The 13,893-nt window shown below is 43.8% G+C and overlaps 1 protein-coding gene across 1 annotated transcript; it reads right to left on the minus strand.

Moving 5' to 3' along the window:
* Window positions 1–879: 879 nt before the first annotated feature.
* Window positions 880–2,122, minus strand: LOC308090056 (cardiolipin synthase (CMP-forming)-like; the record flags this gene model as incomplete). Its single annotated transcript, XM_080435087.1, has 1 exon — window positions 880–2,122. Exon 1 carries the CDS (start codon window positions 1,984–1,986, stop codon window positions 880–882), a length of 1,107 nt encoding a protein of 368 aa, XP_080291213.1. The 5' UTR covers window positions 1,987–2,122.
* Window positions 2,123–13,893: the final 11,771 nt, after the last annotated feature.

The raw sequence follows: 13,893 nt of genomic DNA on the forward strand, positions 1-13,893 counted from the left end.
AATTATTCAATCAAATTGGTATTGGGTTGCACTTAAAGTCAATAAGTTAGTTAATTTTCATTCCACTTAAGTCTTTCGAACCTCCCCACCGGGGCGCAGTCCCAGGCTAGACCCCTTTCCACTTGAGGTCTACACCCAGGTCACCCTGGATAGAGAGTTCAAGTCTCCTGCTTCCCGGCGTCTTCTTTTCAAAGCCCACCGATCACAGGAGCATCACTCGCTTAGTAACTGTAGCACTCTGGCGGTCGCTTTCAGCTTGTGATGGCCTGACTGTACATTGAGCCGAACGCAGCGACCACACCCGCCTCCTGTCAGGGAGCACGCCATGGAATTAATGCTTCTTGCGATCCGACCGGCGGGTGACCCAGTCGATAGCGATCCCTTACCCGTAGGCGTGGTTGGCGCCCCAGGCAGGAAACCGACGGTCTTGTCCTGGCCCCGCTTGGCTACGGGAACCAGAATTTTAACCGTTTTCACCCGCCTTGCCTGTAACCGGTGAGTCACGCACTCCCGTCCGGTTAGGTGTGGACTGTCATCCACGCACCATGTGCTGCCAACCCTAGGAGAGAGCGGCAGTCGGCACACCGACTAGACGGAAAACACAGCTAGGATGTTGATTCATCCTTGACAGAACACGGGGGCCCTTCAGTATCTCCCCAGCACTATATATCGTCTTTAACGTGCTCTGGGAGCCTTGCGACCCCGCTGCCGCCTGTTAGTGACAAGGGATTGGGGAGCCTACCCCCTAACCTCGTCACTGTCATGGATTCTCAGTCCTGTTCTTAACAGCTACTTGCCATCATCAGACTTCCCACCTTCATTCGTACTGGTGACATAGTTACTTTCTGTGACATTCCTGGCGGTTGTTCGTTACTGTGGTTACTGTTCCTCGACGGTCTTGCGGCCGTAGTGCCAGTAGCTGTACCCCGACGTAGCTGTGGTCACCGCTGTGATGTACCATAGCGACTGCAGCAGTATACTGTCTGTGTACTGGAAGACTGGAGCGGCCAGGGACGCTGCCACCAGGAGGAGCTGGATGGCTGTATTCACCTTGCTAAACGACGTGGGTTTGAGCTGGGCTGTGGCATAGCAGGGATTAAAAAACTTACTCAAGGTCACCGGTGGTGGTACAGTCTTGTATCGGACCCAGAATACTGCAGCTATCAGACCAACGTCTCTGAAAATCACTAGAGCTGTCAGAGGAGCTGGTATAAGCTGAGCATAGGTGAGGCTGACGTATAATATGCTGATGAGGATCTTATCAGCCAGTGGGTCTAGAGCACTGCCCATAGCAGACTTCTGACTGGGCCACGTCCTGGCGATGTAGCCATCTAACAGGTCCGTAGCTCCAGCCAACGTGAACAGAACCAGGCTCAAGGTAAAGTGCTGCTGGATGATCAGGTGGCCCAGGTATGGAGCCAACACGATCCGACACACACACAACAGGTTAGGGATCGTCCAAGGATTCTCATACAGTTCGTTGAATTTAAACAGGCCTTGTCCCGTTACAGCGTCGGGCTCGTTGCGGTCTGTGGTTGCTGTGGTAGTGGAACTGGAACCCTCCCGGGGCTCGTGGGGTTGTTTCCCGGGGGCGGCCTGGCTGCACAGTCCTCGGGCCAAGGCCACCCCGGTTGTTGTTGTTGTTGACACGGGAGGCCGTCGTCGTGGGCCACCATGACCTCCTAGTCCTAGACCTCCTCCTCCTCTTCCTTCCCAGTGGAGCGACTGGTTTCCTCCAGCGCGCAAGGAGGACTTCCAGTGGGACCCCTGGAAGTCCTCCGTGCACGCTAAAAACCCTGTGGGACCACCGCCACCGTCCCACGAAGGAAAATGTCTCTGTCTCGCGCACTGCTGGGTGACAGTGACAGGTGCGCGTGCGAGGAGCCGCCATGACGCAGCCTGGCCCTCCAAACACCGGACACCGCCTCGCCAGCACAGCAGCACGTGACTCTTCCGAGCGCACAAGTACAACACCTCGAGCCCCATTGTTTGTTTGTTTGTTTTGTTTTAGCGAGCGGGCGACGGTCTCTCGCTAGTGTCCGTTAATGTTGTCGTCTTCATGTTTTTTATTAAACAAAAAAGACTTCCGTTTCCTGGCTGTTCTTCACGAGCGAGCGGACGAAGGCAAATCGCTCCACATCTAAGTCTGCATGCAAACAAGCGTTCGGTTGAGCGCCTGGAGAATTCTGAAGTTCTTATCTATTACATTCAGTATATCAACGCTGTGGCTATCAAGGCCTGTCTTCTGACTGCACTCTATAAAGTAAAGGTTGACGGCCCAAGGTTCCACAATGGACCATCAGCAGAAATGGTTACTACTGTAGAAAGATGCATTCGATGGAATGCATTTCTCCGCACATTGAATCTCTGACATCATCAATGACGTCATATTGACATCCAAATATGGAGTTCCTCACCTCCATATTTGGGCAAGGATCAGTGGGACATTGGGTCTGTTATTATGAATTTATAAAATGTGAAAGATATTCACAAAAATACATTTTCACAAAATGTGAAAAATATTTCAGTTTACTTCCTTGGCCTACTGTAGCGCACGCAAGAAATGTGATGCTGATTGGTGTTATGGTTTGCGAAATTAGTTGTGGACAGACGGGGCGAAAGCATTATCTCCCCTTGTTACGACCCCCTGTCGAGGGTAGGGAGTGTAACATAATAATGGGGGACCAACAGCTGTTTAAAAAAAAGTGAACTTCAGGGTTTTGGTTGACCACGTAGCCAAAACTTACTGATACAAAAGAAAACCCCTAACCTAAACCCCTAACCAAAAGAAAAATACAATTACTAACCTTACTTACCTAAACTAATAAAAAAAGACATGAACAAACCAGGAATTGGATAACCAAGCAAATAGATACCAAACACCCCTACATGGTGAACTTAAGTGGAAAACAATGAATGAATGAATATACAAGTAGTAGGTAAATGGACAACTCAGGTTCAACTGGATATTCATGAGGACCAAAGATAAACAGAATTGGAATACTTAGAGTGAAGTGAAGGCAAAACGAATAAACTAAACAAAAAGGTTACATGGGCTGTAAAACAAGAGGGATTGAGTCTTTGTTGCTGTTTGAGCTGCTTGTCCCCACCACTCAGGGCAGAGTGAGGATTTATACAAGACTCAGAATCACAGCCAATCACGGCTAGAGTGTGGACAGGAGCGACAAATGAGGAGTAGGGGACAGGGCCAGAGGCTTGACCTGTCAATCTGTAACACTGCCTGTGTTCAGTCAGCCACTTCACACTCACACCAGCAATCACCACCACACCCATTCGCACAGCATTCACAGCACCATTCTCCATTTTCTAAGGAACACAAAAGAAAACAATATAACACAAGCCACAAATAATACAACAATACTCCAAATCATCATAATTATACCAAAATATGACCAAATACAAAATAAATAATACGGCTGGCCGCAACACCCCTACCTTCAATTTGGTGGAGATAATAATAATACTGATACTATTAGCATGTATAACATGCCTTTCTTACACAGTGACCAACTGAAAAGTGCAGCGTGACATGGAATTTCCAGTGCCTGTCTGGGCTGGGTTGCTATGGCTATGGTGGATAAGCTCTTACTCCATCCTGTTATGGCAAAAGACTGAGACAGGATGTGAACTCTGTACACAGTTTGACATGAGTCTTGCTCTGAATTTTCCTGTCATGTGACTGATTGCTATAGTAAAGCCATGCATATTTATATTTATATTCATTTATATGTGAGTTGAATGTACATCTTATGTATTAGATACTGCTTGCTTTCTCAGCTTCTCTGTTATACCTTATCTGGTTTTGGAGAGACATTTTGGCCAAAATGGCAGGAAATCTAGTTTCTTGCAGAAACAGGCATGCATATTGTGTAAAGTTCAAGTTGCCTCATAATCCAAGGAAACCAGGTATTTAAAAAAAGAAAGTAATTATGACCTATAGTTCAAGAGTTATAAGCCAACACATAAAGTGCCCTGGTATAGCGCCAACATAATGTACACCCCTGGCCTTTTTGGCCTGGAGTAGATAATAAACAAAGACAATTGTGAATTGTGACAAATGTAATTGGCAAAGCCTTTATGACATAATGCATGTATTCTGTTTATTACAACATGAACACACCAACCATTAGGTTAGCTCAGGGAAAAGCTATTCCGTAAATTTGGGCATTACAACAATGTAGGTAACCATTCACAAATTACATGCAATTGTACAAAGTGTGTGTGTGCTGCATCATGAACAGAAATGTGAACCCTCACATACAATAACAGCACGTGAAACGTGCTTTGCAAAAGGAGGGGTTGCGAGGCAGGGATCCATTTCGTAAAGTGATTACTTGTGGATGATTGAGGTAGGCAAGGCATGTAGAGACATGCTGATTGTGTTTGCCATGGCCAAAGCCTTAACTGCACAATCCTAGTGCCTTAATCCAGTTTATCCTTCTAAGGTAGAAACAAGAGGCTTGCTCATAGTCAATCTGTTGATTGTTCTGTGACCTTGAGCAAGTAAATAATAAGCAGGGCATGATTAACATTGGCCGTGATTTGACAGATTACTGACTTGGAGATGGAAGGTCTGTCATTAAAAGACTAGATGCAGATCAAGTCAGTATACTATCCAAGGATGAAACTCCTCTCATCTACCTTCATGTGAGAAATTAGACATAACACAATTTTCTATTGTGTCATATACTGTAGTGTGATTAGTACAGTACACAGCCCAGACCTCACAGAGCATTTTACTGTGTACTTTGAGTGTACATTTGAAGCTATGTAATGAATTCAGAATGATATCTGAATCTGAGATGTCTGCACCTGAGATGCTCACTGCACTGGCCGTTGGTTGTGTATTTTTCATCCCCTTCAGCATCTGTTTTCACTTCAAGGTCAGAACACAGAACCCAACAACCTGGTAATAGTAAGGCTGAGCTAGGAAATGGACAGGTCAGCAGAGAATTATAATAAATCCAGAAATAGAGCAATGCCTATTCGACTGTAAAGTAGTGGTAAGAATATATACATACCAACCATCATTCCTGGTTGAAAAAGATCCAATTCAAGGATAACAAATACATTCTTGGCAAAAATACACATGAAGGACATCATCATTTTTATTGAATGGATTTTAAACAAATATATTGACATATTGCTATAAGTTGTCCTACACAAACACAATTTCCTACCATAATACCCACACCCCAAATGTTTGATTAACAGTGTGTCTAAAAAGCCATGTAGCAATAGTCTTCCAGTGCTCTACACTGCAGTATTTAATAAACACTTAATTCCAGTGGTTGAAGATGCACTGAAAAAAGCTGTGTGTGTGTGTGTGTGTGTGTGTGTGTGTGTGTGTGTGTGTGTGTGTGTGTGTGTGTGTGTGTGTGTGTGTGTGTGTGTGCGCGCGCGTTCGTGCGTGCAAGAGAGAGAGAGAGCTCTGAATATATTTTGCACCTGGTGATTATCATTGGTAATTAATTATTCTCTCAGCTTAAACACCCATCCACTACAGCATTTTTGTGTTCAGTAGAAGGTTAGTTAGCATTCTAAATGAAATAAATAAATTATAATTATAAACAACTAAGTAAAGAACAGAGAGTGGAACTGATTTAATGTACTTGTTTTGAATGTGAATGTGCATTATACAATAGTCATCGGAATCCTTTCCATAGGCTTTTAATATGGGAACAGCTCAATATTCTGTTCAGCTGACTCCAGACAGAGTGCATTGCTTTCAAACCACTGGTGCCCTAGATCCATATCTAATATCCTCATAGGCTTTGCCTTATACTAAACTAAAAATACCTTATTAGATGTTTTTAATCATTGGGAGGAGCAACCGATCTGGATACAAGTCCCGCTCTGGAGATGCAGACCTAAAATATGATACTTACGTGCTCAGTGGTTCTTTGGGGTGGTATAACAGTACTGTACTGTAGCTCAGGGGTTCTGAAACTTTTCCATGCCAATTGCCAAGGACCCCCATGCTAAGGGTGAGATTATTAACACACACACACACACACACACACACACACACACACACACACACACACACACACACACACACACACACACACACACACACACACACATCTTTTTTCATCTATTAATTTTCCTCTCCCTTCCAGTTGCCCACGCCCACCCACACCACCCTCGTGCTGTATAGTAGCTCACCAGATAGTGTGTCAGGCACATACTCTGTCCCTGGTTTGATTCTGGTTCGAGACCTGTTTTGTCTCTGTACTTCACAGAGGTATATTTTATTTTAAGCCAAAAGTACGTGATCATATTAGAAGAACATTTCTAAAATTGCTCTCTTAGTCTTGCTCTGTGGTCTGATAAAGCTCAAGTCCTCAGCAAGCCAAGCAGACAACGGCATCATGCTCTAGGCAACATGATTCTTTCATTTGAGGACCTTCCATGAATACTCTTAATTGTGAGAAAATTAGCAAAGCAAATTAGTACTGATGAATTAAACATAATCAATCAAGAGAACAGGACTGTGCACATCATTTCAAACAAAGACGGTATTGTAGAGTCTCCTATACCTGCTGACAAACAGTACCAGCAGCAGCAACAACAACAATAGTACACATTGCAATTCATTCAGAGCTTGTAGATCTGCTATTTCCAGCACAGGACACCATTGTACAATGGAATATAAATCAGGCATACATAGTTATTTATATCTATGTGTAATGGTTTCTTTTCCTTCGTACGATGAAAACCGTTACAAAAGACCAAACTCCACTATGTAATGGAGATGTTATTAGTAGTGTCTATTTTTATTCTGAAATGGAAACCATTGGGACTCCTCTAATGGATCCTGCTTTTCAAAAGCGCTGGTTGCACAGTGCACCAAAGATACTGCATACCCCACAGTGTTTTTTTTTATCTGAAGGAATATACAGCACAACACCAAAGCCATGACATCATGTGATTACAATAAATGAACAAATGTCAAAAACAGTAAAGTTCAGAATCAACTCATTACATGACATGTTTTGAAACATACCACTGACCTATTTTGAGGAACCTACTTTCTATATATGGCAAAGATCAACCAACAGATATCAGAGTTCTTATGCAGTACATTCACTTGCCTGTAAAACTTTTACATTCACGGCATTTCACTCTTATCGAAATGTGACTTACAAGCTGAAACATTAAGCTTTAATTCCTCACTCACTAACATTATCAGCATCCGGGAGTACGTAGTGCAGGAATTTATAGCAGTGCCTCGATAACTGAATTATAGAATATTGATGTGTCTGTACCTAGAATATTCATGTATAATGGAAAAGCTGGGTTACGAAATATCAATCAGCTATTAATAATGTAAAAGGACAAGAACAAGATTAGTAGAGGAAGGTATGGGGAGATATGTTTTGTGAGGAAATTAGTTTTCAACTCACAGTGAAAGGTAAGCAGTGGCTCTGCAATCTTGAGACTGGGTGTGAAGGTCATTCCTCGATGGGCGACCCAGGGGGGAGAGGAATGTCAAGGTTTTGAATGAACAGCCACAGGGAGCCAGTCAAGGCAGATGAGATGGAAGAATTTACAGAGGTTAAAAATGAAGTGGCTGAGGTGGCTGCAGCGTGAGCCTCCCATGACAAATGCTTATGCAGAATCTAACCGAAAGGCTTTGTGGTCGAGGCAAGAGTTGGCAAGGTTTTTGGAGGAGGGGAAGAGCAGTTCATTCATGTCAAAGCAGGGTAGACATCCAAATGGAGATGTCATCTGATCAAGCAGAGATGCCTCCTCGTGTGTCAGGGGAAGGAGATGAACAGTCAGAGCCCAGAGTGTTAGTGCGGGGGAGATATACGGAATACTATAAGGAGGACACATAGATAGCCACCCTGATACCTGACCGATGAAGAGCCATCAGTCAGTAAAAGATGTATAAAGACATATAGAGGCTATGGTCATAAAATATAAACATTTTCAGCTGAATTGTGTTGCTAGGGAACAGATTGTCCGAAACTTATTTTCTGTTAGGTTTTGCTAATATCACTAGCTGACAAGACTAGCTGACAAGAAATGAACTTTTCCCATTTAGAATGTTTATGTTGTCGGGATTGAAAAGGTCTATGCAATTGTTTGACATAAGAATTGTTATAGCATGTGTATCTAGTTTGTAGGATGATCTTACTGTTTGCAGCATGGCATCAGGATGATGCTGACAAGAAAGCATTACAGTAGATAGTTTGGAGGAGGGCAGAGGAGATGGGAACAAAAGGACTCTTATCTATAGAAGAGATCAACGCTGGAGCAGTACGGACAGTTTTAAGCCTTTTATTAAGTTTTAGGTGCAAGTGCAAAAAGTGACTGACGTTTCGGTCTTACGACCTTCCTCAGAGTCATGAGAGTTCATGACTCTGAGGAAGGTCACTTTTTGTACTTGCACCTAAATAATAAAAGGCTTAAAACTGTCCGTGCTGCTCCAGCGCTGATCTCTTCTGCATCCGTTGTCCCTGCCCCTGTGACGCACCGGACTGGCCGTTTTAGGCTGAGGCGCACAGGTAGACTCCCTTTGTTGACTATCATATATGATTCGTCTAACTTTGTTTTGGTCAGTTATCTCTCCCCTTCAGTAATACCAATTGGTATTGTATTTTATATAGTTGGAAAGCCTGATTAGTCACCTTTACAACGAGGTAGGACAACTTGTAAGGATTGTGCATTTGTGGAATGAGCAACACAGCTAACTGTGTGGGTAGCACCCCCCAAAACCTTGCCAACATCCTCCAGTTGCCCTAATGCACAGGCTTTATCCTGAATGGACAAATGGGGCATATATTTGTCTTTTTAGTTTTTTTCCCCAGAATCTAAAATGCTGAGTTAGAAGAGAGTTAACCCTTTAAGACCGGGAAAGCATAAGTACGTTTGTATAATTTTAAGATTTCTTTGGCTATTAAAACATAGCAGATCTATTTTAAAAACGTTTTTTAAAGGGAACATTTGTAAAATATTTAGTTCCAGGGACCCCCCACAGAAGCAAAGATTTGAGTTACAAATGTCCGCTTAAAAAAAAGAAAATATTTGCACACATTTTCATGATTTTTCAAAAATAGCAGATCTACAAGCTCATAGCGCGGCACTCGGTGCAGTGCTATGAGCTTGTATATCTGCTATTTTATAGCCAAATAAATCGTAAAATGACAGAGATGCGTTCCCGGATTGAATGGGTTAAATGGGCTATAGAAAGAGTAGGTCCTGTCAACCTTTGCAAAGGTAGCCTACTGTATAGGTGACAAAATCTTCAGCTGAAAGATAGGAAGGACCTTTGAAACGATTGATTTGGCAACTGACCCAGATGGGAAATAATGTGTTTTTTTACTAGATTTACAAGGTTTAAGGCGGCTAGAGGGCAGAGAGGAATGGATGGTCAGAGGAAGCGAATGAATTGAAAAGAGAACAGAGGAGAAGCAAAGAATCAGATGGAAGGAATGGCTCGAGGATGGAGGAGGAGAAAGATTGCGTTTCTGATTTTGCTGGGTAGAGTGAAGTGAGCCGTCAGACTATATAAGGCCTAGTTGTGAAAGTAGACATTAAGTCCTAACCATCAAGCAGTAGTATATAGGCAGTAGTTAAGGCCTAACCAGTAGTTAAGGCCTAACCATCAAGCAGTAGTAGGCAGGATTCTGCAAGTGTGCAGCCATGCAGAATTTAATATTTTCATACCTTTATATGAACATACTATTTTGTACTCAAGAGAAGAGAATGTGAGGACTTCTACAGGTGGCATGACTTTGAGTTGTAGTGGAAGTCAGAGGTATACAGTAGGCGGTGAACAGGAAGGGTGACAGCACAGTGCCCTCGGGGGGCACCTGTGTTATACTCACTAGCACATCCGACCGACATCCCTGCAGCCTCACGTGCCGTGGTCTGTCAGTAAGGTAGTCTGTGACCCATGCCACCATTTCATGGTCCACTTGCATCATTGCAAGCTTCTCCGCTAGCAGGTGAGATTTGATGGTGTTGAAGGCACTGGAGAAGTCAAAGAACATGATCCTGACAGTGTTACCCTCAGTGTCCAGATGGGTATGGGGCCCTGTTCAGCAGATGGCGTCCTCAACCCACATGTCTGCCTGGTAAGTGAACTGGAGGGGGTCAAGGTGGTCACTCACTAGGGGTCTCAGATCGGCCACATATTTGACAAGTTATTGTCACTTTTCTCCTTTCTTTTTTCTTTTTTTAATCAACGTATAAGCATGCAGGACCTGTTAGCTGATAGCAAATCAGTTTTACTTGTAACGCTGCTGCTGGGCAGTTTTGGTTTTGGTTGTTTAGGCTAACGTGGGCCAACATACAACTTGTGTTTTGTTTGTTTGGTTGTTCATACACCTGGCTTTTGTTGTGAACAGTGCACCTCATGGAAGGTCCACCTTATTTGTATGTATGATGTGCAAAAAGAAAAGACCCCAGCCCCTCCTGCTGAAAACCAGTTACAGCGTGCCTGATCGGTGGTCTAGGAGTGGACTCTCTCAAATCTGGCATCAGTCGAGCTCTAGTTTGTACTATCTATCCTAGTACCCCTCCCCATTGAAGAGGCAGAAATCGCTGTAGCGACAAGCACACAATCCTCAGCTGGCTTCCCACCCATGAACACTGCCAAGTTGGAGGCACTGCTGCTGGGAAACAAACCTGGGCCTCTGTGGTGGTGGTATTATTATTATATATTGTTTTACCTCTACACCGCCCAGACTGATCAATTAACTTAAGCATGTGTGCATATTTCTGAGGATAGCCTAATGAGAGGGAGGCAGACAACATGGGCATTCAACATTGGGGAACAGTCTAGACACCGACATTCAGCCCAATTTTAGGGCAACAGGTGAACCAGCACGAAGTGCAGTCAACAATATACCAAAGGGTGAGGAATGACTTGCTACAGCACATTGGAAAATTGTCAATTCGGCCATCTGCTGCATGCCTCACACCCATGCGCCTGCCCCAAAAGAGTCGTTCTGCTATCAACACTACAGGCTGTGATGCTCCTTACACCTAAATGGCTTTTATCATAGGGAGCAACACAATACCTGCGTACTCGCTTGGATCTGCGGGGTCACACTGCTCTCCTCGTGAAGAGATGTGTTTTTATGCATCCCATAGAAAAATGCTCAACACATTTCAACTCTGGCAGCGGGGCAGGCGTGTGCGTGATGAAAAATGAATTAATATTCATATAACTACCGGCCTATTTGGGCGTTGCAAGTCTGGAATACATGAAAACATGTATTCCAACAGGCGTGAAAACAGGTTGACAGTCTCAGGGCAGTGTTCTGCCCTGAGACTGTGAGGTTGGGGTTCAATCCCTGGCCGAGTCATGCCAAAGACTACAAAAAATGGTACCCAATGCTTCCCTGCTTAGCGTTCAGAATCAAGGGTTAGATTGGGGTTAAGTCAGTGCAACATACTAGCTTTATGTCCAGGGGGTGTACATCACATTAAGAAAACAGGAGATAGGCTTCTGACATGAGATAGGCTGGGCCACATGCTACTTGCTTACAGTACCTGTCTGTCTGTGTGTGAGGAGCTAATCTCACAAACAGCAGTGTGAAACTTTTTGTGCACGCTGCCAGTAGGCCAAGGAAGTCAGTGCTCAGGGGTGGGAAATTATTGTGGCGCTACCAGCCTGCATTATTTCTGGCCTATAACCCTTGAACCATAGGTTGTACAATAAAACACGTAACTCCCATAGGCTATGCCCATTTCAACTACTGTATATTTTCCCACCATTTTCTTTTTTTCAAAACAAACACTTTTTTGCTATACTAGTTCAAAAGTGAGTTTAAAACTCACACCAATCGTTACATCTCTGGTGTCATGTGATGAACATGCGTCATACTGATGTTTTTTATCGGGCCCACAGAGGCAAAAACAAAGGGGACCTTTTTTGTAACATTTTTTTTTTACTTGGGTTCCCAGATTGGTTGAAAATGGGTGAAGTGGTCCTTTAAGCATTTTTCCTAAATGCAGAACTCAAAATGAAACAAGGATATGAATGAATGCACACAAATATTTCAAATGTACTAAATGTAATAGAATATACCAGTGTTTTAGCCTTGAATAAAAGCCTACATAACCTAGTGGCCGAACTAGTTTACATGACAAACTTAGAGAAGGTCTTGCATGGTCACTTTGGCCTGTTGGCCATGTCCAAATGCATCATTTGCTCATTGTGCTGCCATCACAGCAGTGGCCACGCAGATGTGGCGCTGTTCATGGTGCTGAAATGTCTTTCAAATGGCTCCTTGTTTCGAACAATTTCTTCGAAGTTTAGTGCAGTGTATATGGATGCTGCTGCAATGCAAATATCGCAGCTGCTGTTTTGACAAAACACAGAAAAAAAATACATTGTAGCCTATATTTACTGAAGCTTCACCACTTAAACCCATGATGCATCGGTATTGCTCAAATTCGCTGAAAATAGCCGATCTGCTGGATTCAGCGAAAGCTTTCCCCACAATAACAGAAAAGACACTAGGAATTGAGCCCTGAGGGACTCCGGGCGGTTACCCATGGGGTTTAAGTGGTTAAAAAGCCGTCTGGATTGGTTCGTGTGCGTCCACCTCCCCCCTCCCCCCTCCCCCCCTCCCCCGCACAGCGATGGCTGTGACGCGCTTTTAGATCACCAATGCAAATGAGAATTCTGCCCCCCCCCCACTCACTCACTCACTCACACACACACACACACACACACACACGCACCACACACACACATACTGCCTCCTCTTCTCTTTCTATCCCTCTGCCAGTAGATGTGAAGAGCTGAGAGAGAGAGAGAGAGAGAGATGCCTTATATAACACTATGCTGAAGAAGAACGACAGAGACGTTCAGAACAAACACGCGAAGAACGCGATCAAATGACAGCAAATAACGTGACAGATCGTCGGTCATAGAAGGTAAGCTGGATATATTCAGATATTCTGTCGCCAACCGCGATCGAACGCTATCGCGCGCACAGTGGTGTTATAAGATGGAAGACGCATTCTTAAATAGGTGTTCGTGTTTACCCTTGATACGGATTTATTTATTTATTTGGTTATCCACCCAGATTGAAGCAGATATAGCCTGCAATCTAATAGATAAAAGGAGTCTGCAAAAAGGAGTCTGTTCATTAAACCATACAGACTCGGTGTATAACCTTAATGTAGGACTATTTAATATTGCAACAAGTTAATTTATTATGGAATATTTTAAGTTAAGCGAAGTTCGCTTGATCGCTGAAAGACAGTCTATAGAGACTGCTCGATCTGTGTGCAAACTGTTGCTTCTATCCTCTGGAGCCCGTTAGCCTACTTTATAGGTTCCAGAGAGAGATTATTAGGCCTACATTAAAAGTATGGTCTAGAAGGGCATGGCTGTCTCTGAAGGCTGTTCTGATGAGAAACAGTGAGCATAAATCGACCTGTTTATAATTACAACATTGGTTCTCAGCCTTTTCAGGCCGCGACCCCCCACAATAACCATATTTGAAGTGGGGGGACCCCCCCACAATAATCATATTTGAACTGGGGAGTCCCCCACCCTGACAAGCACTTGGAATTGTAGGAGTTGAGGCATTACATTTAGTTTGACTCGTTTCCACAGATAAATATTGTGAAAATAGCCGATCTACAAGCTTGTAGATCGGCTATTTGGCCAAGTTGGCTATTTGGCCAATGCTATTTGGCCAATGTTTGACCGGTTTTTATAGTAGTTTGTTGATTGCTTTTGATGCAGTAATGTAAAATTGTCACTTCGCTGTCATCTGGGGACCCCTCAAAAATCATGTGGGGACCCCCCTGGGGGCCCCGACCCACAGGTTGAGAACCACTGAGTTAAAACATAATGTGACACATGAGTAGCAATGCGAAGGGGAGGTCGCATTG

This window comes from Gymnoscopelus braueri (genome assembly GCF_963280865.1).
Source record: "Gymnoscopelus braueri genome assembly, chromosome: 8".
NCBI lineage: Eukaryota > Metazoa > Chordata > Actinopteri > Myctophiformes > Myctophidae > Gymnoscopelus > Gymnoscopelus braueri.